General features: G+C 49.7%; 2 protein-coding genes across 3 annotated transcripts in view; one reads left to right on the plus strand and one right to left on the minus strand.

The window, feature by feature from the left end:
• Window positions 1–14,672, minus strand: part of Cngb1 (cyclic nucleotide gated channel subunit beta 1) — a 69,767-nt gene extending 55,095 nt beyond the window's left edge. The window contains 13 exon segments of the mRNA XM_010617236.3: window positions 140–179; window positions 1,796–1,874; window positions 2,714–2,861; window positions 3,242–3,281; window positions 3,549–3,624; window positions 4,892–4,937; window positions 5,914–5,956; window positions 6,059–6,176; window positions 6,964–7,036; window positions 7,271–7,328; window positions 9,729–9,913; window positions 13,260–13,337; window positions 14,601–14,672. Of these exon segments, the coding sequence (XP_010615538.3) occupies window positions 140–179; window positions 1,796–1,874; window positions 2,714–2,861; window positions 3,242–3,281; window positions 3,549–3,624; window positions 4,892–4,937; window positions 5,914–5,956; window positions 6,059–6,176; window positions 6,964–7,036; window positions 7,271–7,328; window positions 9,729–9,905 (898 nt within the window). The 5' untranslated portion in view covers window positions 9,906–9,913; window positions 13,260–13,337; window positions 14,601–14,672.
• A 138-nt stretch (window positions 14,673–14,810) lies between these two features.
• The window catches only part of Tepp (testis, prostate and placenta expressed), an 18,835-nt gene continuing 9,030 nt past the window's right edge, over window positions 14,811–24,615 (plus strand). The window contains exons 1-7 of one of the 2 annotated variants that reach the window (XM_010617214.3): window positions 14,811–14,901; window positions 15,651–15,875; window positions 18,216–18,277; window positions 18,538–18,712; window positions 18,871–18,932; window positions 19,149–19,211; window positions 19,541–19,573. In XM_010617214.3, coding sequence (XP_010615516.1) covers window positions 15,653–15,875; window positions 18,216–18,277; window positions 18,538–18,712; window positions 18,871–18,932; window positions 19,149–19,211; window positions 19,541–19,573 — 618 coding nt within the window. In that variant the 5' untranslated portion in view covers window positions 14,811–14,901; window positions 15,651–15,652. The remainder of the gene's footprint in view (window positions 14,902–15,650; window positions 15,876–18,215; window positions 18,278–18,537; window positions 18,713–18,870; window positions 18,933–19,148; window positions 19,212–19,540; window positions 19,574–24,615) is intronic. The other variant, XM_010617213.3, reaches the window with a different exon arrangement.

Genomic DNA, 24,615 nt, shown 5'->3' on the forward strand with positions numbered 1-24,615 from the left:
CCACACAGGCTGATCACAGGTGAGGCCCACCAAGTAAGGGCCCCTGCGGCTGTAGGTCAGTTATGCCCCCCACTTAGACCCAAGGACACAAAGCAACCTCCTAGAGTTAGACATAAGGACCCACTAATGTGTCACTTACTGGTCTGCACATCGCACGTGGTCTCAGGGAACCCCGGCTCCTGCACGGAGGAAAAGGAAAGACGATAACCTCCTACCCCACCGCAGCGCCCTCCCAGCACACACAGGGCCAAGGGGCTTTCCGAATCCCCTCAGAAGACTCCAGTGCCTCAGGCTCCACCCTACCCCGCCATTGCCCTGCCTCAGAGGCTGCCCTCTGTCCTGTCCCTGTCCCCTAGGAGCCATTTCTTGGTCCTTCTCAGCACCCTTGTTCAGGTGGTGCCTCTACCTGCAATGACTTCTCTTTTGCTCTCTGTGATACCCTCCTCCCACCCTCCCGGAGGTTGGCTCAAAGCTCCTCCCAGGAAGCTGGGAGTGGTGGCGCACACCTGTAATCCCAGCACTCGGAAGGCTGAGGCAGGAGGATCGCTGTGAGTTTGAGACCAGCCAGGGCTACATAGTGAGTTCCAGGTCAGTCTCAACTACACAGTGAGGCCCTGTCTCAAAAAAACAAAACAAAAAAAAAGCTCCCCCAGGCCTCTCTCCATTTCTCCATCCCACCCTCATCCTCAGGCCACTGCACTCCGTGAGGGCATCTCTACCAACCAATTGTTTCTGCCACTGACCACCCCCAACTCTGAAACCAGCTTGGCTTCCTGCAGGGATCACATGAACATGGAGCCTAGAGGCTTAGCCCAGGCTTCCTGTGTGCTCCCCAGCACAGCCACCAGCACAGGGGCCAGCCTTGGAAGATGGGCTGCCGGAAGGGTCTGGATATGGACTCCAGACACCTGGGTTCTGACGCCAGCCATGTGACCCTGACTCACCTCTCCAGGAAAGAAGGCCCATGTTGTGCAGAGAACCAATGGGAGAACTGGGGGTTGGCTCAGTGAGGCAGGTTGTGGTGCCCCCAGATACCAGAGCAAAGGCACTTGCTCAAAGGAGCCAGGCAAGGACCCTGAGCAGCCTAGTGGCCCAGGACCAGGCCAGGTCTACCTCTCTCCTGAGCCTAGATATCTTCTCTTATAGAACGCTTTCCTGCTTTCTCACAACTCTGGGTGGTGGCAGGATTGTTAGCCCATTGCTCAGGTGGAACAACTGAGGTTCCCAGAGGGCTGGGGCCAGGCCAAGGTCACACAGCCAGGCCTCCCACCTCCCAATTCAGATACTTGTGCAAAGATGTCCAACTGTCCCCAAGAAAGAAGGGTCAGGTCCCAGGATCTTAGGGAAGGAAAGGATGAAGTTACAGAGGCCCTGTTGCCCCCACCCACCCATGCTGCCATAGGATTCACACAGGGCCTCTTGGCTTCCTGTGAGCCCCACTTCATCCCAGAATATTCCAGGTCGCTCTTGTCTCCAGGCCTTTGCACATACTTGGAGGTCCCCTCCACTGGGAAGTCCTCTTGATGCTCCCGGCAGCTCTGTCTCTGAGCCCCACGAGCCCTCTGTCCCTCACGAAACACTGAGCTCCTGGTGAGGGAGACTGAGGCCCACGGGGCCTCAGAGGGTGTGTGGGATGAATGTGTGCCACACAGAGAGGCAGGCGGGGGGCAGCGTGCCCACCACAGGCTCCCTTTTTCTTGCCTACCCCCAGTGCTCCGGGCTATCCAGTTCACCCTTATCGGAGCTCCCAAGCCCACCTCTGTGCCCCCCACCACACCCTGGGCCCAGCACTGACCTGTTCCCCAGCCTTCCCATGGAGCACTGGCTGCGGCAGGGCCCTCTCCAGCCTGTGCAGGAGCCACGCTATCAACCTGCTGTGGGAGAGGGTAGGCTGCATTCAGGCGGGAAGGCTCATGGGGAAAATGAGGCCAGAGTCAGCTCCCCCAAACCCCCAGACAGATAGCAAGATTGACAAGAGCCAGTGCCTGCCAGAAGCTCCCACCCATGACTCCAGCCCCAAAGACCATCTCCTCCGTCCCCATTGTCCCTAGTTCATCATCCCTAGTAGCTCAGCTACTGCTCAGGCCCCTGCAGGCAGCTCAGTGACCTCACACTCCACCTCGTGACCAGAGAGCATTTCTGGGCTCTCACTGCCGGCGTGCAATCACTTGTCAACACCCAGCTTGGTTTTAAATATGCAACCTCTGGCCCAGCAATTCCATTTCCACTGATTTATTCTACAGGTTTACTTGTATGTGAGCCAATGAAACACAAGGCTATTGGTTGCAGCAAAAGTATGGAAACAAACCTAAGTGTCCACTGAGAGGCTACATGAAATCTGTTATGCACATATAATGGAGACCCAGGCAGTTACTGAAGGAGTGAAGGAGGGGCCTCTGTATCAAACCACCTCCGTGGGAGTTTAGGTGAAGAAAGCAAGGCGAAGGACAGCAGGGGCAGCTTGCTCTTGGTAGGTGTGTGTGGAAAGGAAAAGTGCTCTTGTGGCGTGGGGTTGTGGGTTGAGGGAATTTCGGGTAGGACCAGAGCTGCTGGTGGGGTGATGTGGGGAGGCTCTGCACAGCCCAGTGAATTTTCTCCCAGGAGCACGAGTTAATTCTGTAATTTAAGAAACTACTTCTGTGAAGGTTGGGTGCTGGCCTTGGGCAGGGCACAATCCTGCTCTTCGGAGGAGGTGCAGCATTTAGGGGCTCACCTGGCAGGGTCCCTGGGTGGTGTCAGGGAGGAGGCCTGGAAGCTGGGCTGAGGCTCTGCTGTTGGCTCCACCTCAGGCTCCAGGGAGCCAGGACTGGGCAGGGAGGGGCTGTTGGTGGGCTTCTTCTCCGGGGTTGGTCCCAGAGGTTCTAAGCAGCCGGGAGAGCAGGAGCTAAAGACCCTTGGCAGGGCTCCATTCAGCCCCTCCAGGGAAGAGGGTGCCAGAATGGAAGCATTAATGTGATTGGGTGGGGAGCCCCTTGGGACCACTCCAGAGCCCTAACATCATAAAGACCAGGAAGGGGAGTGCTGGCAAAGGCCGCTTGTGTCTGCCCCAGGACTCTGGTTTCCCACCTTGGGCCAGAGGAGGCTTTAGTGCCCCCCCCACACACACACACAACAGCCCACTCCTGAACCCCTCCCACACCTGGGAGAGGGTTAAGGGCCTCCCCGCAAGTCCCCCAGGCCTGCTTCCCCCCAGCCCAGATTGTAACCACCCTGCAGCCCCTCCCAGGCTCACTCTCTATACCTGGGCCCAAGACAGTATCTGCAGGTTCAGCTCTGCAACCCTAGTCACAAACAGGGAAAAAGGTCGCAGGTCGTGGGGCATAGATCATAGGTCATAGATCAAAGCAAGCCCTGTGCACAACACATCCTGGCCAGTTGTGCCCTGGCCTGAGGCCAGTGCAGGGGCTCAGTGTTGCCCCGAATCCCTCCATCACCAGGCACTCACCCTCCACAAGAAGGCTCCAAGGAGGAGATCACCCTGTGGTGGGTCCCAGGGAGGGGGATAGCCTGCTGGAGAACTTCTCCCAGGGGCTGGGCTCCACACTCACCTCAGGGAGTTTTGGGGGCTGAGGCAGCACTTTCTCCAGATTCTGCTCAAGGCACCTAAGCAGCCATGGGCCAGACCTGTGGAGGCGGTCAGTGGGCAGCCTGAAGACGGGGGCAGACATACCATCCTGACTGTCCTCTGGGGGTCTGGCCCTCACCAGCCCTTCCTTGCCCTTGGCTCTTGCTATGCAGTGGGGCTTTGTGCTCGATGTTCTCAAAGGGCCCCCAGGAGGTGAGCAAACTCCTGCCAACCTGAAATTGGACCCAGGGCTAGACCAGGCTCTGGACCACCTGACCCAACTTTGGAAGCAGGTGAGGTGTGGGAGATCTTGGAGGATCTGAATGCAGCTCAGGAAGTTCCCTGTGACAGAGACAGATAGAGCTGGCCTCATGGATACAATGTACACGTGTACAATCACACACAAGGCCCCATACTTAGAAATGCCCATTTTGTGTTTAACGCATGTTATAGCTTGTATCTAGATGTCCCCTCAAAGCCCCATGCAGTCAGGGGTCTCGAAGGTGGCTGGAATAGAGTGTGTGAATGTGGATTAAGGGTGTGATACTGGGATTAAGGGGGTGGATAATGGGAGCCCCATCTTGAATATGATGTCATCAATCAGGCTTGTAGCCTGGGTAGCAAATAAAGGAACAGAAAGAAAGCAGGCTGCTGCTGCTGCTGCTGCTGCTGCTTGCTGCCTTCCTCTTGCCACAACATGGATTATTTCTCCTCCATGTTCTCCTTCTGCCATGCCACCCTGCCTTGGAACCAGCTGACTATAGACTGAACCATTATTATACAGCTGTTTTTATCCACAGGCTCACAGGACTTTACTCTGCCGTTTTTCATCATTATAGATATGAAGATTGTGCTGATCATTAAAATGTTTTACAGTTATCACCACTTTCTGTGCCTTGTTAAGCCTGCACTTCCACTGAGGCAGAGTCAGCCGGAACTGTGCAGAGCGCCACCTCTCTGAGGAGTCAGGTGCTATTGCTGACTGTGAGGCTGACACGACTGAGCGCCTCAGTGTCCCCAGGCTCTCCTTCTGGCCTCCACATGAACCTCACCCACACAAAAGCCATGTGCGAGGCCCTTGTTCACCACCTCTGCCTTCTCAGAAGGTGACCCCACCCGGGGTCTCCCATTAGCAGTACCACAAGCCACAGGCAGCACACAGACCTTGTCCCGAGCCCATGCATGATGAAAGTGAGGTCCGGAAGAGGGCAGAGGCAGGTGCCAGGTCACACACAGAGGTGGCAACAGGCCTTGCTCCTGAACCCAGAACCTCGGCTCAGCACACAGCTCAGCAGGTGACAGTGACACACAATGATAGGGACTCACCCAGCCTCCTGGGCTCTGAGGGCCCCACTGGGTCCATCTGCAATCCCTACGGGGTCAGAAAATACAGGAAGGAAGGGAGGGAAAGATGGAGAGAAGTTGATCAATGGATTCTGAGTTGCAGCTAGACGGGGACAAGTTCTGGTGTACTCTACGCATAGCGTGACTATTGGTAGCGATTGGCTCCTGTCTATATCACAGGCCTGTGCACACCTGTGATCCCCGCAGTTTGGGAGGTTGAGGTAGAAGGATTGCAAGTTCAAGCCCAGCTTGGGCAATTTAGCAAGACTGTGTCTCAAAATAAATTTTAAAAGGGGCTAGGGATATAGCTCGATGTAAAGGCCCTGAGTTCAATCTCCAGTAATACACGCCTTGTTGGTGTTGTTGTTTTGGTTGTTATTCTGAGACTGGATCTCACTATGTAGCTCAGCCTGGCCTTGAACTTGTCCTCCTGTCTCAGCCTCCTGAGTGCTGGGACTACAGGCGTGTGCCACCATGCCTGATATAACAAACTTCTTTTAAAAGCTAGAAAAAAAGGCTTTTGAATGTTTTTGCCATAAAGAAATGAGAAAGATTTGATAGACCTACTATACAATGTATATATATAAAAAAGCATTACATGGTTCCCCACTAATATATAGTTTTTATGTTTTTAAGTATCAGTTAAAAAATAAATTCAATTAAAAATAAATTAATAGGGCCCGGGCTTTAGCTCAGTGGCACTGCACCTGCCTTGCAAGTGCAAGGTCCTGAGTTTTATCCCCAGTACCAGAATAACTAATTAACTGCAAATAAAAGTTTAAAATCAATGAGACAAAGAACATAGAGAAAGGTAGTCAACTGCAAGAGACATGCCTGGAACCTGCCCAGGGCCTGGGCAGCCTGGAGCAGGAACCAGAGACCCACTCAAACCTAGGCCCGAGCCTAGAGAAGCTCTGGCCAGCATGGACTCTCCTGAGGGGCAGTGCCCATCCCAAATGCCCCTTGGCTCTACCCTGAACAGTCACCCTGCCTCATGGCCTTACCTGTGTCCCCAGTGCTACACGGCCCAACAAACTGTGCTCCATCCTGTGGGGACAGACAGGCACACATGGCAAGGAGCCCAAGGGCAGCCTCCCCGCCACCACTCTCCAGCTGGCCACCCCTCCTCAGCCTCCAGCCCCTGCCTACCTGAGCTGGAGCCTCTGGGTCAGCCGCACCATTCTGGGCCATCCTGCCACTGCAGGCAGGCTGTGGAACGACCTTCTCCACACCCTTCCTGAGCCAGGTCAGCACCCAGCTGCTGGAGCTGCCAGGTCACAGAGAGCAACAACTATCTACCTCAGCCCCAGCCCAGCCCGTCCTGCGTGGCAGCCTACAGTGGCCCAAAGGACAGGGCTCAGATCTCAAACCACTATGTTCCCACTGGGAGACTTCAGACCCGTTACCTCCCTCCTGAGCCTCATGCTCCTCTCTGGCAAACAGGGGACACCAATGCCTCCCGTCATGAGGCCAGGTATTCCCAGTGCTGTTTGGAGCCCATCAGTTGCTCAGCACAGCAAAGCTAACCTCTCCTGTCCCCATCCTGTCACCTCGGCTCCAAGCCCCAGCCTATGATCACAAGGGGTCTGTGGGGTGTATCTCTGGGGTGCTCACCTACACCTGAGGGCTCAGACTTCCTGCCTGAGGCCAGTGTCACCCTTCGCCCCTGATGTGCTTAGCTGGAGGAGTCCCATGGGCTACACTGTCTGAGCTAACAGGGAGATTCCTGGCACAAGTGGAGATTTCTAGCTTTGCTGGGAAAATCAGAAGCCCTGAAATCAGCCCAGCCTTGAGACAGCCCTGGACCCCCTAGAAGGGACACTTGCTACCGCAGCCCCAGCTGCCTTTTCTCTAGGTCGTGATGCCCATTTGTTCCAGGAGACACCCATGCTCCCTGAAGTTCTCCCAGCTAACTTCCAGGATGTTCCAGGGCCTTCACCCACAACAACTCCAGACCTAAATGCAGTGCCACCCTTTCCCCCTCCCCAGTGGCCCACTGGCCGAGAGGGAAGTGGGGTGCCGGCCCCAGGGAGAGGGGAGGGTGGTGAGGTTACCTGTTCACATCAGAAGCCACTGTGACTTGGGCCTGGAGGGCTGTGGGCGGAGGAGGGACAGCTTCATGGGTCTCTGGAAAAGAGTTCCCCAGACTTTATATCTAGGCCCTTGGAGAGTTCCATTTCTATCCCACTGAGGTCATCAGAGGTGAGAGAACAAGGAGACTCCCAAACTTTAGAAAGTCAGGGTTCCAGCTCAGTTGGACTAAAAAGTCTCCAGGAGCCCACACGGAGCTTCTCTGAGCCTCAGTTTCCTCATCTGGGGAAGGGGCAGGCATGAGGCTCTGCTGGGGCTTCCAGCACTCACCCTGAAGGCCAGCATCCGCCACAGCCACTTGCTCCCTGTGAGTGGGTTCTTCAGGTGGCTGCAGGGTTCAAACAAGACCATATAGGTAACAATGTAGGTAAGAATGCCTGCTTAAACAGGGGGGGCCCCTGATTCACCCCATGGGACCCATAGCCCCTAAAGAGCTAAACGGCTCTCTTCTCAGCCATCTCTGTGAGTCCTGCGGACCTCACTTTCCACTTACCACACTCCCTTCCTCCCAGCCCTAGGGTCCCACACTAAGAGTGAGACCTTCACTCCTACCTCCCAACCTCCCAGACCTATCCTATCCCGCAGGAAGCTGCGCCACTTCAGTGACCTTGAGAAGAGGGAGGAACAGTTAGAGTTTTATGAAGGCCTGGGACAAACAAAGGGGAAGCAGGAGGGCGAGGAGCCCAATCCCTTACCCTTCCTCTGGCACAAACTTCCCATTCCTCTCTAGCAGACAGAGTTCCACCTCTGGCCTCTGCCTTGCACCTTCCTCTGCAGCCACACCTCCCGCTATTGTATGCCTCTATGTGCACACACAAACATGCATGTGCACAAACGTGCACACACTTTCACTTGGATTTATCTATGAACATGGACACACAAATATAAGCATGTTCACACATAGGTATATACACAGTGACACACTACATCTCAGCATGCATATACAAATAAGTACGTATGCACCTGCGTGTGAATGCATATACAAATGCCAAGTGTGTGCACATGCGTGCTACAATGTACATGTGCCAGCACATGCGACCAGAGCATATACACAGTGCCTGTGTGCAGCCACACACATGTACACAGGCCTGCCAATGTACGCATGCAGACATGTGCATACACAAAGGTATGTTTGTATGTCTCTCTCAGCATTATATATGTATAATGTGTACGTACCACAAAATGTGTGTGCTCAGTCATATAAGCAGACATGAACATGTGTGTATTTGCAGACACACAAATATGTACATGCATGTGCATGTATGAACATCTACATTTACATACACAGTGTACATGTACACGCACAAAATATACTCGTGGATATATGTGAACACATGTGCACACGTATGAACACACAACATGTACATACACATAAAACACACAAATATATTCACATGCTCAGAAATTTGCATAGGCTCACAGTAGTACAACACATAGAAACATGGAACCACAGACACACTCAATACATGTGCATATGACACACACTTACACACATGGGCTGGCGTGCCCCTATGTGCACGCAGATGTAACACCAAAGACACACTGAACACAAACACATACCTACCCATGTGTACACGTGCACACACACACACACACACGCACCCTATGCCCATTTCCTAAACTTGCCCAGGACTACCCTAGAACTGGCCTTTCCTCTGCCAGGAATGTCCACCCTAAGCACCAGGTGAAAATTCTGCCCAGCCCAGTGTCTAGGAAGCACTTCCTGCCTGCTTCCAATCCCCAAAGTGATGGCTCTGTCTTCAGAGCTCCTAGGTTCTCCACCTGACACACCCACTCACCCTTTCAGAAGGGACAGCCGAGGCCCATGCTGGGGCTCACACATTCCCTCATGAGTCCTGTCTCCAGCAGAATGAGCTGACTGGGTGCCTGTCTGTTGGCCCCAGGTGCAACGTCTTGTTCATCTTTATGCCTTCAGTGCTGAGCACAGGGCCTAGCATCAATTAGTAGCTAAACTGAATCTGTTCACCCCAACTGCTAAAGGAGATGTCATCAGGCTCACCATGGGATGCAGAGAACAGCAAATTTTTTGTGCTTGAAGGAAAGTTCTAGAAAAATGCTCCTCAAGGTGTGGTACAAGCACCGGTGCCTATCTGCAAACTGTTACTGGTTCACGATGATCAAATAGTTTGCACCAGAGTGTATATTAACTCCCTGCTTCCTTCACTGAAGAAAGTGTTACTACAGCACAAATACCAACTGAACTAATAGGGTACCTAGTTACACTGTAGATTTACACAGTAAATTTTATTCTGAGCAAGTTCCTAATCTCATCAAGGACTGAAGATAAATAGTTCATGCACTAGCTCCTTTGAGTGGTTCTGCACTGGGCTCTACAGGTGGGCAAAATATAGCCATGGGCCATATCCACACTGGGTTTTATAAATAAAGTTCTCTTGGAACACAGTCATGCTCATTTGTTTATGCATCATCTATCGCTGTTTCCACACTACAGTGGCTGTTGTGTAGCAAAGATGGTGTGACCTGCAAGGCTTACAATATTTGCTATCCAGCCTTTTATAGAAACTGCCTTGAGCAAGCCCTGTTCGTTGGCCTGAGCCTCCTCATTTATATAAGCATTGGACTAGCCAACTACCACCACTAGCCCCAACTTTCTCCATTGTAGGGCCATGGGGAGCAGGTGGTCCTAAATCCCCAAGTGGCAGGTCAGTCTGCCCCTAATCTCAACCCCCATCCTCCTGCTTCTCACCACAAACTCGCCCTCAGGGGCGGCCTCCCCTGGGGCGGCTTCAGGCTCAGCCTCTGGTTCTGCCCCCAGCTCCAGCACCAGCTCTGGCTCTGCTTCTTCTTCCTCCTCTTCCTGCATCTTGGTCTTCTGAGAGGTTCCTGGGGGCTGAGGCAGCACCTTGTGGACCCAGCCCAACATCCTGATACCTGTAAGGAACAGAAACCCTTAGATGCCCAAGTGCTCACCATTATTCCCATCGTCTATGGGCCATGTTTGTGGGTTACACATTTCTTTCTCTGTTCATCATCTTTAAGAAAATATTTCTACAATTACATGTCCAGGTATTTACCTTACAGAATTACTCAAGGCCATAAGCATGTATGTACAAAGAGGTTGGTTGTGACACTACTATAGTAAAAGATTTAAAAATACCCAAATATTCATCAGTAGGAGACTGGCTACTGCAAAATACCTAAACATTCATCTGCAAGAGGGCTATGTATTCAGCAAATTACAATACATCCAATGTTGGAATACACACCCACTAAAAAAAGTGGATCTGTTAGAACTAACATGAGCGAATGTGCATCAGTACCCTTGGGACAGATGTGGGGCAACTGGAGTTAAGTCATGTGCAGATCGATTCATTAGACTCTCTGTGCCTCATTTTACTTGATTATAAAATGGGGACACTCACAGAAATTTTCCCATGGGCAGACTGTGAAGATAAACTGAACTGATAAAGACAACATACACAGAACAGTGACCGGCACATGCTGATATCTTCATAAATGTTGGCTAGGACTACATTGGGCAGTCAAGTGAAAACACTAAGGAATATAATGTACTGCATACTTTCATGATAAATTAAAAATATACATTATCAGTAACATATGAATGGGAAAAATCTGTTGCTTAACATAACATTATGTTCATGATTTTTTAAAATTTTTAAACAAAATGCCAGTTAAACCTCTTCGTCATGGTCTACAGTGACATTTCAGTCCTACCTTATACCTACACGTTCAGTTTCTGGCTTTTGTCTCTTCAGCAAATAGGGACCACCAGACTATGTCTCTGTACCTCTGTAGGACGGCCTGACCCAGCCAGCACCATACAGGTCAGTGTATGCACACTGCCAGCCCTGGGATCCCCTCCCAAGGCCATAATGAATGTGGACCTGACAAAGCCATGCCTCTCTGTGCCTCTCTGCCAGGGACACTGGTCCCAGGAGGGAAATGAAGGCCCAGGGCCCAACACTCCTGGGAGCGTCCCTGGTGCTTGCAGAGTCCTAAGTAGAGGAGGCAGATCAGCCTCCAAAAGGTGAACCTAGCCAGATATGACCCTTCTGGTCTTCCATTTTCCTGATGGGTGAGGGTGTGGACACCATGATCTCCCAGGTTGGGAGAGACCAAGGTCACATGTTTGGGATGGCAGATTCCATAGGCCCCAGCCAGCCACAGGGAGCTCCAAGAGCCAGAACAGGGCTAAACCCTCTCCCAGCTTTGACCATAACCACCCTCCTCCTCATCACCACAACCCTGGCCCCAAGTACATAGAAGAGAATTTTCATCCTGGAACACAGCTAGGTCACAGTATTGCCCAAAGTGACAAGGGCAGAGAGTGGCTGAGTTTGCACTCAGGTCTGCCCAATTCCAGCTGCCCCGCATCTGTCCCAAGGGTACTGATGTTTGCCCAGGGTTGGCCTCTTCTGCAGGCCAGACCTGTAGGTCCTTTCCCGGCCAGCAGCAATCCTGCCTTGAATTTCCAAACCTAGAAATGATTAGGGAGGCTTCCCCAAGCCCAGGTGTTCTTATTCCCCTAAACACAGCCAGTCCTCTAGGATGGGAACTTTAGTAGGTGTCTCCCACCCCCACCTTGCTGCCATGTCCTGGCTGACTCCACTTTGATGAGGGAGGCTCAGGCCAGAAGTGGGCCTGGGGGTGGCAGCCCAGGGAATTATGTTATTGGACTGCCAGCATTTTCAGAATCTCCTGGAGACCAGGAGAAAATGCAGATCCTAGGTTTCCTAGACTATTGTGAGTGTCCTGGAACCTGCATTTCACAAGCTGGATCCCCAGAGAGGAGAGGGAAGCCACAGGTTTGCTGCCATATCTATCTCATCACACCCAAATATCTTGTTTGAATCTGAGCATGGGGTTCCCCACTGGGGTTCTCTGAGCCTCCATCTCATCCCAAGTTACCTGCTCAGATGCCAACCACCAGCCAGGAATTGCCTTCTCACTACCACTCAAAGCTGGCCTCTGGGATACACAGGGATTAATTAGCAACAGCCAGGCTGTGCAAAGGATTAACAGGTCCTGAAGGGGGGCAGGGTAGAGAAGAGGCCATTGGTGCCTGGGGAGGCCAGCAACAACACCCAAGTAAGCATCCAGCAAAGACCTCGGCCCCAGGTTTTGTTGCTAGGAAAGCTGCCCAGGTACCAAAGCCTGGCTCCCCATGTGCCTTGGCCAGTCCACTGAGTGATGCTGGGAGAACAAGAGTTTAGGGTCCATGTGGTTCTGGGAGACTCCTCAAATTTCCAGGGTCTTGTCAACTCAGCAGGGGCAGAGGTGTACCCCATCTTTCCAGGTCCTGTCCAGGTCCTCAGCAGGCCCTTTCCAGCCGTCAGTCTTCAATAGTTCAAGTTCTTCCAGAATGGACATGGTTCCAGGATAGGGCCATTAGCTCAAATCTGTATTAGTCAGGGTTCTCCAGAGAAACAGAACCAATGGAATATGAAGCCTCAGAACCAGACAGGCCCACAGTGTAACCCCAGTCCAAGCCTCAGGCCCAAGAGCCTCAGGAGGATAGCTGGTATAAGTTGCAGAATCCAAAGGCCAAAGAACCTGGAGCCTAGCATCTGAGGCCTGCAGCAAGGGAAAATAAACCTTACTCACAAAGGAAGAGCCAGAGAGTTTTCCCTTCCTCCACTTCCTGTTGTATTCAGGCTCCCAGTGGATTAGATGATGACATCTACATTGAGGCCAAGTCTCTCCACTTAGTTTGCTGACCCACTCATTGATCTTCTCTGGAAATACCCTCATGGACACACCAGGAAGTGTGCTTTACCAATTCTCTAGACATCCCTAGTTCCATCAAGTTGATGCCAAAAATTAACCATCACAGGTTCCAAGGACTGGCAGATAATAGACTGCATTGAATCTGTGGGGAACTGAGGTGGGACCTCAGGGGAACCAGAAAGCTATTGGGGAGGAGGTGCAAGGGGTGAGAGGCCCAGACAAGAGGGACCTGGATGGGGGATAGGAGAAGTACATACTGAGCTATAAGGTATGAAAAGCAAAAAGACTGGCTGAGGAACTATCTGGGTGGACAGTAAGCCTTGAAGAGGAGAAAGGCAACTGCAGGCCTGGAGTTTAGTGGGTGCAAGGGAGAGTAGTGGTGGGTAGAGAGGTGAAGAAGTGGGTAGGGTCAGATCAACCCCATAAGGGTCTAGGTGGACCATGGAAGCTCATAGTCTTAGTCCTTTCTGTGGCTATAACAAAACACATGGGTGGGGTAATTTACACACAGCAGAAATGTATTGCTCACAGTTCTGGAGGCTGGAGATCAAGGCAGATCTGTTGTCTTTGAGAGCTCGTCCCTCATGGATGGTGCCTTCTATGCATCCTCATATGGAAGAAGGGGTGCACAAGCTCCTTTAAGCCTCTTTTATAAAGGCGCTAATCCCATTCATAGGGATGGAGTGCCCATGACCTTATTACTGCCTAAAGACCCATCCATTAGTACTACTGTATCCGAGATTTGGTTTGCACATGTGAATTCAGGGGGAAAGGGGGACACACATTCAGACCATGGTAGGTGTGATGGTTTTGAACAGCATTTAGAAAGAACATGTGTAGTTGTTTCACAGTGACAGGCATGACAGCAGAAGCTGGTCAAGAGGGACAAGCTAATTTGTGACTGAGAGACCCCCGGACTCTCCCTCCAGAGCCAGGCTTCAAGACCACTGATACGCAACTCCCCAAGGCCAGTGGTATGGGAGAACATTCTTTCTCCCAACAAGGCCAAAGCCATTGGCAAAGTTCAAGGTGGTTGCTGTCCTTCCCTTTTTAGGATTCCAGGCTTCAGGGGCCACAGCAATTCCAGCCAGACCCCTGCAGGAATGGAACATGGGACTCTTTGGCTCTTCCCTGGGCCTGCAAGTGGTGGCCTGGGTCATCATTAATAGTCACCCTTGCCTCTGGCCTAACAAGGATCAAAGACAGCATCTGACTAGGCTGTTAGCAGTAAAAGTAGGAGAGAAGGGGGAAGGCAAAGGAAGGTGTTGGGAGTGTTGTTTGGGAAAGGGCAGGATATAGGTGGCACATTTACCAGAACCAGAACCAGAATGTGGGATGTGATGAACACCAGGAGGTATGACTGTGTGAGAGGGGTGATCAGAGGAGACTGTCATCTGGCTGAGACTTGAGATGTGTACCCTGTCTGGTCCACAGGGGAAACTTGGAACCCAGAGGGAGTAGGGGGAAGAGGGCCTGAGTGCAGGGTACTGAGTGCAGGCACCACAGCTCAACTTTCCCCGGAGTGGGGAAGCCTGGGGGCAGCAGGTGGTGGAGTGTCACCTGCTAATCCCTGGCCTGCTGAGGCCACCACTCTCCCTGATCCCCACGCTGACGCTGGATACTGGCCATAGCTAATCTCTATCCCTAGTGCCCCAAGGGCTTTCAGTCAGTGCAGGGTGCTTTCCCTGAGGTTTCATGGAGGAGAGAACCCACCTAGGTTCCGAAGGACCCCTAAAACAGGGCCTAAGGCCCTTGCCTGTCACAGACAGGTGCCTGGAGGCCTGGAGGCCCAGAGAGAGAGAGAGAGAGAGTAACTAGCTCAGGGTCACACAGCCTGGGGTAGGCTCAACCATCATATCCCTGGCCTCACCTCAAGGGAGCTCAGCTCCCTCTCTGACATTACCCAAGATGCCTGGCTTGTGCTGAGGCCCAGGAGAGAGGGAGCACCCAGGGTAAAGCAGCCCCGACAACAAGCCCTTCTCAGAGCCTGAAGTTGCCAGGTTGCCTAGGAGCTGTGTCCTCACAATCAGGCTGCAGTGGGCATTATCTATGCTGTCCATAAGACCTGGCCCACCTCCCTTCCTCTTTTGCTTACTGAGTGGTCGCAGGAGCAGAAAGTCCTCGAGAGTCTGTACTCGGCCTGCGCCCTGCAGACGAGGTAGCTGCTGCAGGTGGGTCAGAAGCAGGAAGCGCACTGTTCCTCTCAGACCTTCCTTCCCTGCCCCTCTCTACTCAATTCCTTCCCCAGGCAGCTTCCCACGCCTCATCACCATGCCCTCTCCCTCAAACTCCATGGTCCCAGGTCCTCTCTCTCCTCCTGCCCATCTAGCTCCCCCGTCCATCTCTCACCTCTACCTCAGGGTTGGAAAGAAAGCAAATGAGTCAACAACATAAATGACTGAAAGGGGCTCTTAAGAACATCTCCTTTATAAAGGGAGGCAGTGCTTTCCTAGTTCAACTCTATCATATGTCTCTTCTTTAAAACACTTCCGAGTCTTCTCTGTAGAATTTTGGGTAAATGCCAAGCTAAGGCTAAACCAGAATTGGTCACCTAGAGTCATTCAGTATTCTGAGCTACGTTTTGAATTTATTCACTACTGCTTTTTCCTGTTCAGATTATTTAACAGACTCAAATGCCACTTCTTTTAGACCATTCCATGCCAGACTGCAGCCTTGCAGACACACGGCCTCCAGTACTGAGCTCCCTCCATCCCTTGGCACAGCCTGTGTGTATGTACATGTGTGTACATTCCTGTTTTTTGCCAGGGCATGTGGGGCTCCTGAGAAGTATGCATACAGCAGCCACTCAATAAATGCTTGACAGGGAGACAAATGAGCATAGGCCAAGGCTGTGTTCCTCCAAGGAAGGGTCTGACTGGCTTAGCCCAGAGTGAGCCCCTCTATGCCCTCTGCTCCCCAGGTATGGCTCGCATCATTGACCTGGTGCCTTGGGATGATGGCTCCACCCACGTGTATGCGTCCCCAGCCATCTTGCTCCCTATGGAGCGACAGCGCTACCAGCTGGCCGGTGTGAAGCAGCAGCTCTACCACCCAGCCCTACCCACTCTGCGCCGCATGGACATGGACACCACCAAGGCCTGCCTCCCAGACGAGCACTGCCAGTCCACCACCTACTGCTGCAAAGGTTAGGCCACCTCACCTGCCGCCAGCACTGGGATCTTGTGGGCCTTCGGAAGGACGGATGGGCAAAGAAAGGGAGTTTGGAGGAAGAAGCCATGAACAACAGATGAAAGGGAGACATGGGCTGGTCCAGCTCTTCTAGGCCCTACCCAGAAACCTCCAGCAAGGCCTGAGTCTCTACGTCCTTCTCAGTGAAATGGGGGTGATGACAGGGCCTCCCCTGCCCCAGGCTGTTGTGAGGTTAAAATGAGATGCTAGGAAAGGGACGCAGAGCTGTGCCAACAAGTGTGATTGCTGGTGCTGCTAAAGCGACTGCTCTCTTAAATTTTAATGCAACAAGATTCATTTTGGCACACAGTTGTAGAGGTGCCAGGTTGTCAAGGGGTCACATCTGGAGAGGGCCTTCTTGCTGGCAGAGTCCAGAGGTGGTTTAGGGAGTCCATGGTGAGAGATAAGGGCTTGCATGCATGTGTGCATCTTATGGTTCTTGTTAATGGAGAGAGCACAGCACAGAGGTGGGCACTTGCAGTGAGAGGAATAATAATTGCAACAAGAACAACTCTTGCCAACTCACCCCTCCATCTGGAACAGGGAGAGAAGGAGCCCTCCATACATCTACCATAACTATAGTCTGGACACACGGGCTCGGCGGGGGGACTACTCAGCACAGACAGAGAAGGTATTTAGGAGATAAAGTCAACAGGATTTAGTTCCAGGGTAGATAAGAGGAGAAAGGGGGAGTTCAAGGTGATACCTAGGTCCCTGCTTGGATGGCAGGCAGGTGAGAATGTCAAAACACATGAGAGATTCTCAGAGATCCACCCAGACCCCTCTGGCCAGAGCAGGACACCACACACACACACACACTGGAGGTGGTGGGGATGAATGGGGATGGGGAGCAGTGGGACACCCACACCTGTGCCTGCTAGAGGAGCAGCTCCGGCGCTCAGGATGGCTGTGCTGCATGCAAAGGTCGGCAAGATCATCAATTCATCCAATTTCCTGCTCCCAAGGGAATCCCAGAGTCTTGATTTTTAGGGAAAGCTCTGATTTTGTATGCATTTAATTGTAAACATGTATATATATTTTTTCCTTTGGTCTTGATTTGTACATTTCAAAATTAGGGAAACTGCCTTTCATCTATAGAATTAGTAGAAAACATTTTCCATTTGTCTTTTGACTTCTTTTATATTTTTGCTATGCAGAAGTTTATTTCTATGTAGTGTTATTTTGGTTGAGGGGATTTGGTTTTATTTTTGGTTTTGTTTTGTTTGGTACTGGGGATTGAACATAGGATCTCTGCACTAAGCTATAGCCCCAGACATTTTCTATTTTTTATTTTGACACAGGGTCTCCCTAAGTTGCTACGTTTCCCATGCTGAGCTTAAACTTGAGATCTTCCTGCCTCAGCCTCTGAGACCTAGGATTACAAGCACGCATCACTGCACCCAGTCTGATCTTTTCTTAAAGCTTCTGACTTTTTAGTTAGAATTAGAAAGGTCTTCTCCACTCCAAGTTTATAGAGAAATTTGCCCATATTTTCTTCTATTATTTCTTAGGTGTCTTAGTCCCTTTCTTATCACTGGGACAAGCACCTGACACCCACAACTTAAAGAAGGAGAGGTTTATTTTGGCTTACAGTTTTTAGAGGATTAAATCCATAGACAACTGGCCTGAAGGTAGGTATGGCTGGTGGAAGGGTCTGGTAGAAGAAAGCTGATCACATCATGCTGACCAAGAAGCATAGAGAGATCAGGTAGGAGCTGAAGAGGCAGATATACGCTGTTAGGTCATGCCCTGAGTGACCCACCTCTTCCAATGAGGTCCCACCTCCTAATATAACATTCAGTTCTAGGTTGTCATGATCCAAATACCTTCCAGAAACCCCACCTCTGAGCACGTAAGAATTCTGGAAATAATTCTGGATCTAAACCATACCATTTGGCTTCATTTCTTTATATTGAAATCTTGATCTATATGGATTTTATTCTAATGTGTAAGGTGAAGTATGGATACCATTTTATCTTAATCTTCAAAAGCCAAAAACAATTTTGTGGTACTGAGGATCAAGCCCCAAGGTGTTCCCACTGAGCTGCCTTTCCAGCCCCTCTCCTTTTTAAAAAAAATGTTTTTGAGAAAGTGTCTTGCTAAGTCACTAAATTACCTGGTTGGGCTCCAACTTACAATCCTCCTGCCTCACCCTCTCAAAATGCTGGTATCAAAGGCACTCACCATCACAGCCAGTTTAAAAACTATCCAAAAACTTTTTTTAATTGTAAAGCATAGTGCGGGTTACGACTGCCAGTGGGACACCTCTTTTTCTCCCTTTATCTTTTTTCAACAGATGAGTTTGACAATGCGCATTTCACACTCCTGGGGGTCCCCAATAAACCCTTGCAGTGCTTGGTGAGTGCCCTTTGCCCTTGATTCTGGGTTTTCTCAAGAGGACTAGCTCACATTCAGCCCCAGGGACTTCCAGTGGGCTGTACTCCCCGAGTAGTCCTCAGCTGCCAGGGACACCCTCCCCCAGCCCAATCCAGGTTGGCCATTTTCAATGTTCCCCTCGGTCAGATGAACCAAATGTCTGCTCAGGGCTGTGGGGTGGTCTGGGAAGGGCCAGGCTGCTGCAGCTGCCCCTGTGGTCCTGATCCCCATCCCTCTGGCAGGACATCACGGCGACCGGCCAGAGGCTCCACCACAAGTACAGCGAGGGGAAGCTGGCGCCCATCGCGCCGGGCATCAATCGGATCGACTGGCCCTGCTTCACGCGCGCCATCGAGGACTGGTCCCGCTTCGTGTCCTCTGCTGGGGAGTTCAAGCTGCCTTGCCCGGGCAAGAGGGGTCTGTCTACCCGCTGCGGAGGATGCCCCTGGGCAGAGGAAATGGGCGGCAGGGGGAGCCAACCTGGGCCAACAGAGGAGCTGGGGCTTTCAGGGGGCGCAAGGCTTGTTCTGGGGACAGGGCTTGCTCAGGGAACCCAAGGTAAGCTCTCTCCACAGTCGAGAGTTTCAGTGGCTACGCGGTGCGGTACTTGAAGCCAGATGTGACCCAGAACTGGCGGGTAGGAAAGGATGCGTGCTGACTAGGCCCTGGGAGTCCTGGTGGGGAGTGCTAAAGCGAGGGAAATGGGACGAATAGGGGAAGGAGACCGAAGGCCGGGTCTAGAGATCCAGTATCTTGAGATACTCAAAATATCCAGTAGGGGGCGCTCTGGGGCGCGGATGGGGGTCCTCACTCCCCCAGCTTATCGCCCCCCCATCTTTGTGGCCTGCCCCAGTACTGCCTCAACCAGAACCCCAGCCTAGACCGCTATGGACAGAAGCCTCTGCCTTTCAACTCTGTAAGTGACGCCCCGCTCCCTCGACCCCACACTCACTCGGAGGACGGAGGGTGGGGTCTGGGCCGCTTTCATAACGTTCGCCTAGTGGTTCTTGAAAATGTGAGGCTTGGCAAGTATTGAGTGGTTCTAGGACAGCCCAAGAGAAATGCAATTTCAAAATGAACGAATATTCAACTCCTACCAAACCGAGCGCGCTGTCACCAGCGAGGCAATCTCCCTTTAGGAGTGAAGGCGTTAAGTGGGGCGCAGGGTAATCCCAGCAAGACAGCCAGCCGGGAGACGGCCGGCCCCTCCTCGGGCTAACCCCACCCCTCCACGTTCCTCCACAGAAACGCTTTCCGGCGCTTCGGCTCCCACTACAGGTAGGGGACACCTGTGTTCACCAGGGCCAGGTAGGGACCAGGGTGTCCCTACAGGCCACGCCCCTGCTGGGCTCAACCCAGGCCAGGCTCAGACCCCCCCCACGGTGGGCCCGGCAAGGGAGGAGGGGGTACACTCCTTAGCGATGGGGGTTGGGGGGGCACCAGCGGTTTTGTCCCTGGCAAAACCACAGCTCACTGGGCATGGCGTGGGTGTAGGAGAGGTGCCTATCCCACCAAGACAGATCCAAAGGAGGCTTCCAGGAGGGAGGCATTACCTCGGAGGATTGCAGACATGTTAGAAATATGGAGAGCCAGCCAGACACGGTGGCACACACTTGTAATTCCAGCACTCTGAGAGGCTGAAAGTTGGGAGTCCAGCTTTCTACAACTTAGTAATTTAGCGACGCCCCGTCTCAAAATAAATAAAAAAAAGGGGGTGTGGAAGCTCAGAGTGGAAGCCCTGGGTTCTATGCTCAGTGTATGTGTGTGACAGAGAGAGTTTGAGAGAGAGAGAGAGAGAGAGAGAGAGAAGAATCTGACTCCTGGGCTGTGGATAGGTCCTAAGGGAGGGAACAGGTGTTTCTGGCCAGGAGACAAGGCTCAGAAGTGGGAAAGAGAAGGGGGAGTGTGGCAAGATTTCAAGTGTCTTTTTAATTGGCGGTCTCCCACCTCTCCACCCTGCCCCATACACTTTAGCAATACCAGACTCCCTTGGTGCCAAACCCACAAGCACAACCAGACACTCTCCAGACCCTTGCCTGTGCTGCTTCAGCACCTATATGGTCCTTTTGATAGAGGGCATATTATTGTAAATAGCCTAGTTAGTTAGAAATAGTAGAGGTAGTCAGAGAGGACTGGGCCTTCAAAGAAGTCAGGACAGAAGGCAATTATGGCTGGAGGTGAATTTATTGAAGGCCATGTTTCAAGACAGAGATTTGACTATACCCACAAACTTCCCCTAGGGATGAACAGCAATAATTGATATTCTAAATGGGCATCAGTCACCTGGGTTGGTGACCAAGACCTTCCTATCCCTTCCAGGAACTATCCTTGTTCCTTCCATGTATGCTTGCAACACTACCTGCTTCCCCACTTAATTCCCATTTAATCAATATTACCTAAGCAACTATACTGGATATCTTATTGGTCAACCATTGTTCTGTCCCACCTTATATGCACCTCACTTCAGGGTTTTGCTCTGTAAAACTCCCTTGAGAAGCAGGGTCTGAGGGCAATCTACTTTCTAGACCCTCTTCTGTCTCTCTTAGACAGAAGCTATCTTTGTCTAAAAAAATTCTTCCTACTCTTAACCTCTGTTGTTCCTAGAATTCATTTTTCATTTTTGAGAACACAAACTCACTGTGTCAGAAGAATGTACTGAAAGATAGCTTCTGTCAAAGAGAGACAGAAGGGGGCCCAGAAAGTAGGTTGAGCATGGACCCCATTTCTCAAGGGAGCTTTATAAAGCAAAGCCACAAGGTGAGGCAGGTATAAGCTGAGACAATACTATAGTCAACTAATAATATACTTATACTTACAAGTGTAGTCGCTTAGGTAACATTGATTCAAGGAAAATTCACAAGGTGAGTAGAAGGTGAAACAAAATTATGATTGACTAATAAGATTACAAGTATAGTCACTTTAATATTGATTAAATGGGGATCAAATGAGGAAGCAAGTCATGTAGCAAGCAAAGATACATGGAACTAATAAAGATTTTTCAGGAGGAATGGGCTAGGGAGGCTTGGTCCCCCACCCAAGGTGATAGATGCCTATTTAGAATATCATCACTGTTGTTAATCCCTAGGGGAAGTATGTGGGTGTAGTCATTTCTCCTTGTCTTGAAGCCTAACTTGTATGGAATGCACCTCCAGCCACAGTTGTAATATATGCTTATCTTCTCTCCAGGCCTGTCTGACTGCCTATAATATCTTAACTAATTTAGTTGTCTATAATATTCCTCCCTCTGAAGAACCATCCCTAACTGTGGTTAAGGGACAAGGGGTGTAGTTTTTGTCTAACTGAGAAGGGTTCATATAGGGGAGAACACAGTCAGGGACGGTCTTCAGAAAGCTAATCTAATGGGCCTTGGCTAGAAGTCATGTTGCAATTTAGCAGTTATAAACTCCCTTTATAAGGTCAATTTAGTGGATCCTGGTAAAAAAGAGTCTGGCGTATCTGTTGTTGGTTCCGTTTGCATGCTTACTTGGAGTTTGGCAGCCTCCATGCATGAATAAACACATTTTCCAAGAAATTAGAACATGTATTATCAGAGCATGAGAACTAGAATGTTATGGTAGGTTGGAGAAAAAGCCACATCTAGAAACTGCTCTTAAGGGACTAGAATAGCAGTTGTAACCAGTTGGCTCAGACCCCTCTTCTGATGGAGGTTATCTACAAGTCTGATATTTCTTTTAGTAAGTCCCTCTAGTTTCAGCTGTAAGAAGGAAAGTTTGGTGGTTTTGAGGACAATTTTAGCTAAGGAATTTAAAGTCTCTTGTTGAACTTTTATAAATTATATTATACTTTTTCCTGAATGAACCATAATAGTGGTCAACTACCAGTGTAGCTGGAAACAGCCAGAAGGGGTCAGTGATTGGAACCACTTTTTATATCTAACTTTGTTACTATAGTATTGTTTTTATATATCTTTGGGTTATACTTTTGTGCTGGGTGTTTAAGGCCAAGTTAAAGTGAGACCTGTGTTAATCAAAAATAACCTCTTGCTGTCTATGAAGGTTAAGCCTCTTTAGGCATCACTTTTGAAACCATGTACAGAGCCTCTCAGCTCATCTGTCAGTGTCAGCCATGAGGATGGGTCATAGTCTTGCTTAACCATGTTGCTTTCTGTGAAAGCATGAGAGACTTTTCCTTCTTTGGTGACCCTTCTTTGGTACAATGTACATTTATTGATTCTTGCCTTCCGGGGTCCAACAATCTCCCTGCTCAGGAGGTTGGGTGACTTACCAAAGTTGTAGGATCCTCTAGAAAAAGTCCCCTCATGTCATGGTTTTTTGTTGACCTTGGAGGGCCAGAGCCAAAATATTGGCTGTCCTTTTAGCCCAGTTACCTCATTAGTTCTGGTTTCAAAACTTTATTTGTTGAAAGCCCAGAAGAGAAGATAAGTGATATTAGTATTGCAGTGGGAGCAGTGAGGTTAACTGTTATAATTTTATCTGTATATCAGGCACTTTGAAATATAAAGTACAGCCAGAAGACTGTTATTTCTTACTTTTCTTTTTCTTTTTTTGTACCAGGAATCGAACCCAGGGCCTCGTACTTGCTGGGCAAGTGTTGTGACACTGAGCTACATCCCCAGCCAGACTGTTATTTTTTAACCAGCTATGATTGTTTTTTGTAGTTGAATCCCTGCAGAATGTTAACAGACAAGTATGGAGTTTTATAGAGAAAACTTGAAGTTAAGAGCCATACATAGTCTGTCAATATAACAGTCATGATAGTCTCTGTGGAGCACATTTAAATGCCTATCCTAATATAGGATTGCCTTTTTTGTCAAACATCTCTATCTGATCCCAAGACATTAGTGCTCACTTTGGCAGCACATATACTAAAATTGATCATAAGATATAAAATGATATAAAGAAACTTACCTAGTTTGTTATCCTTTAATAGTATACCATCTAAGGAGAATCCACTGACCTATAAATGTTACCTTAGAAGTTTATATTTACCCTCTAATTTTTTTTTTTTTTGTGCCAGGGATTGAACTCGGGTCCTTGAGCTTGCAAGGCAGGCCACTGAACCACTGAGCTAAATCCCCAGCCCTACCCTCTAATTTTTTAGTGTGTGACACTGGACTGCTCTGTGCCTAAGCATGACTAAGTATAGTGACATGCATATAACATACTCATCACATAAGTTTTTTAAAATTATTATTTAACTGGGTTGACATGTACCTCTTATCACAAGTACAGTGGACTCTTCACTTACGAACTCAGTTTGTTCTTGAGAGCTGGTTGTAACTCAGGTTGGTTAGTGAAGGCTCAGGCTCCACTACACAGCTTTCAAAGTTGCTTTCCTGTATACAGGTAGAGCTCAGTGTCCTTGGAGAGACATTGCCTTAAGATTTCTCAACCCCGCACAGGAAAGGATGTTGTAATGTTCTATCCAGAAGACTTTAAGGATTAAATCTGTATCTGAGACCATCTGGAAGAATAAGCAGCCAGCATTCAGGTCATAACTCAAGACTTTGGTCATAAGTTAAAGCTAAAATTTCGGTCAGAACCCAGGTTGTTCATATGTCAGACTGGTAGTAATTCAAGGGCCCACTGTAGCTGGAGCACAAAGAAAGGCAGATATCTGAGTTTTTAAAAAAATGTTACTACTATAAATAATTCTAGTTTTATAGCTTAAAGACTGGGAAGCATGAATACATTTAGTACACCATAGATTCAGCAATAATGAGTATCACAGCTATATGAAACCCTTTGTCCCTTAATTTAGTTATTTACCAAGAACATCTTTTAATAAAACATTACTGTTTTTCCCACAGAAAACTTAACCTTTTGATGATGACCAATGTAAACATATCACAATAACATAAGAGCAATGTTTATTGGGATGTGTCTCCCATAAGACTATGGATATTGGGGTCCCATCAGTAAACAAAGACTGAAATAAAATATTTCCAGGCAACTTCTCCTTTTTAAGTCTTAATTATCATAACAAATCTTTCAGATGGCCTATGAGAACCAGACCATAACAATTAACATCATTTTTGACCAATGAAAGATTCCCAAGTTATTGTACACAGACAACAATACATTTGTAAATCCAGTCCTTACATCATTTTGATCAACTGGAAACCTGGGTGGAAGCATGTCCTTAACTCTAATAACATTTATCTATAAGCCAACTTAAGTTATAGATAAATATTTTTTAAACCCAAGGGGCCGGGGATTTAGCTCAGGGGTTCGGTGGCCTGCCTTGTAAGCACAAGGACCCAAGTTCAATCCCCGGTTCCAAAAATATAAAAAATAAAAATCCAAAAAGACAAAAAGAATAAAAAAAAATGGTGAGCT

This window comes from Fukomys damarensis, unplaced genomic scaffold, assembly GCF_012274545.1.
Source record: "Fukomys damarensis isolate Sample0158 unplaced genomic scaffold, DMR_v1.0_HiC HiC_scaffold_32, whole genome shotgun sequence".
Taxonomy (NCBI): Eukaryota; Metazoa; Chordata; class Mammalia; order Rodentia; family Bathyergidae; genus Fukomys; species Fukomys damarensis.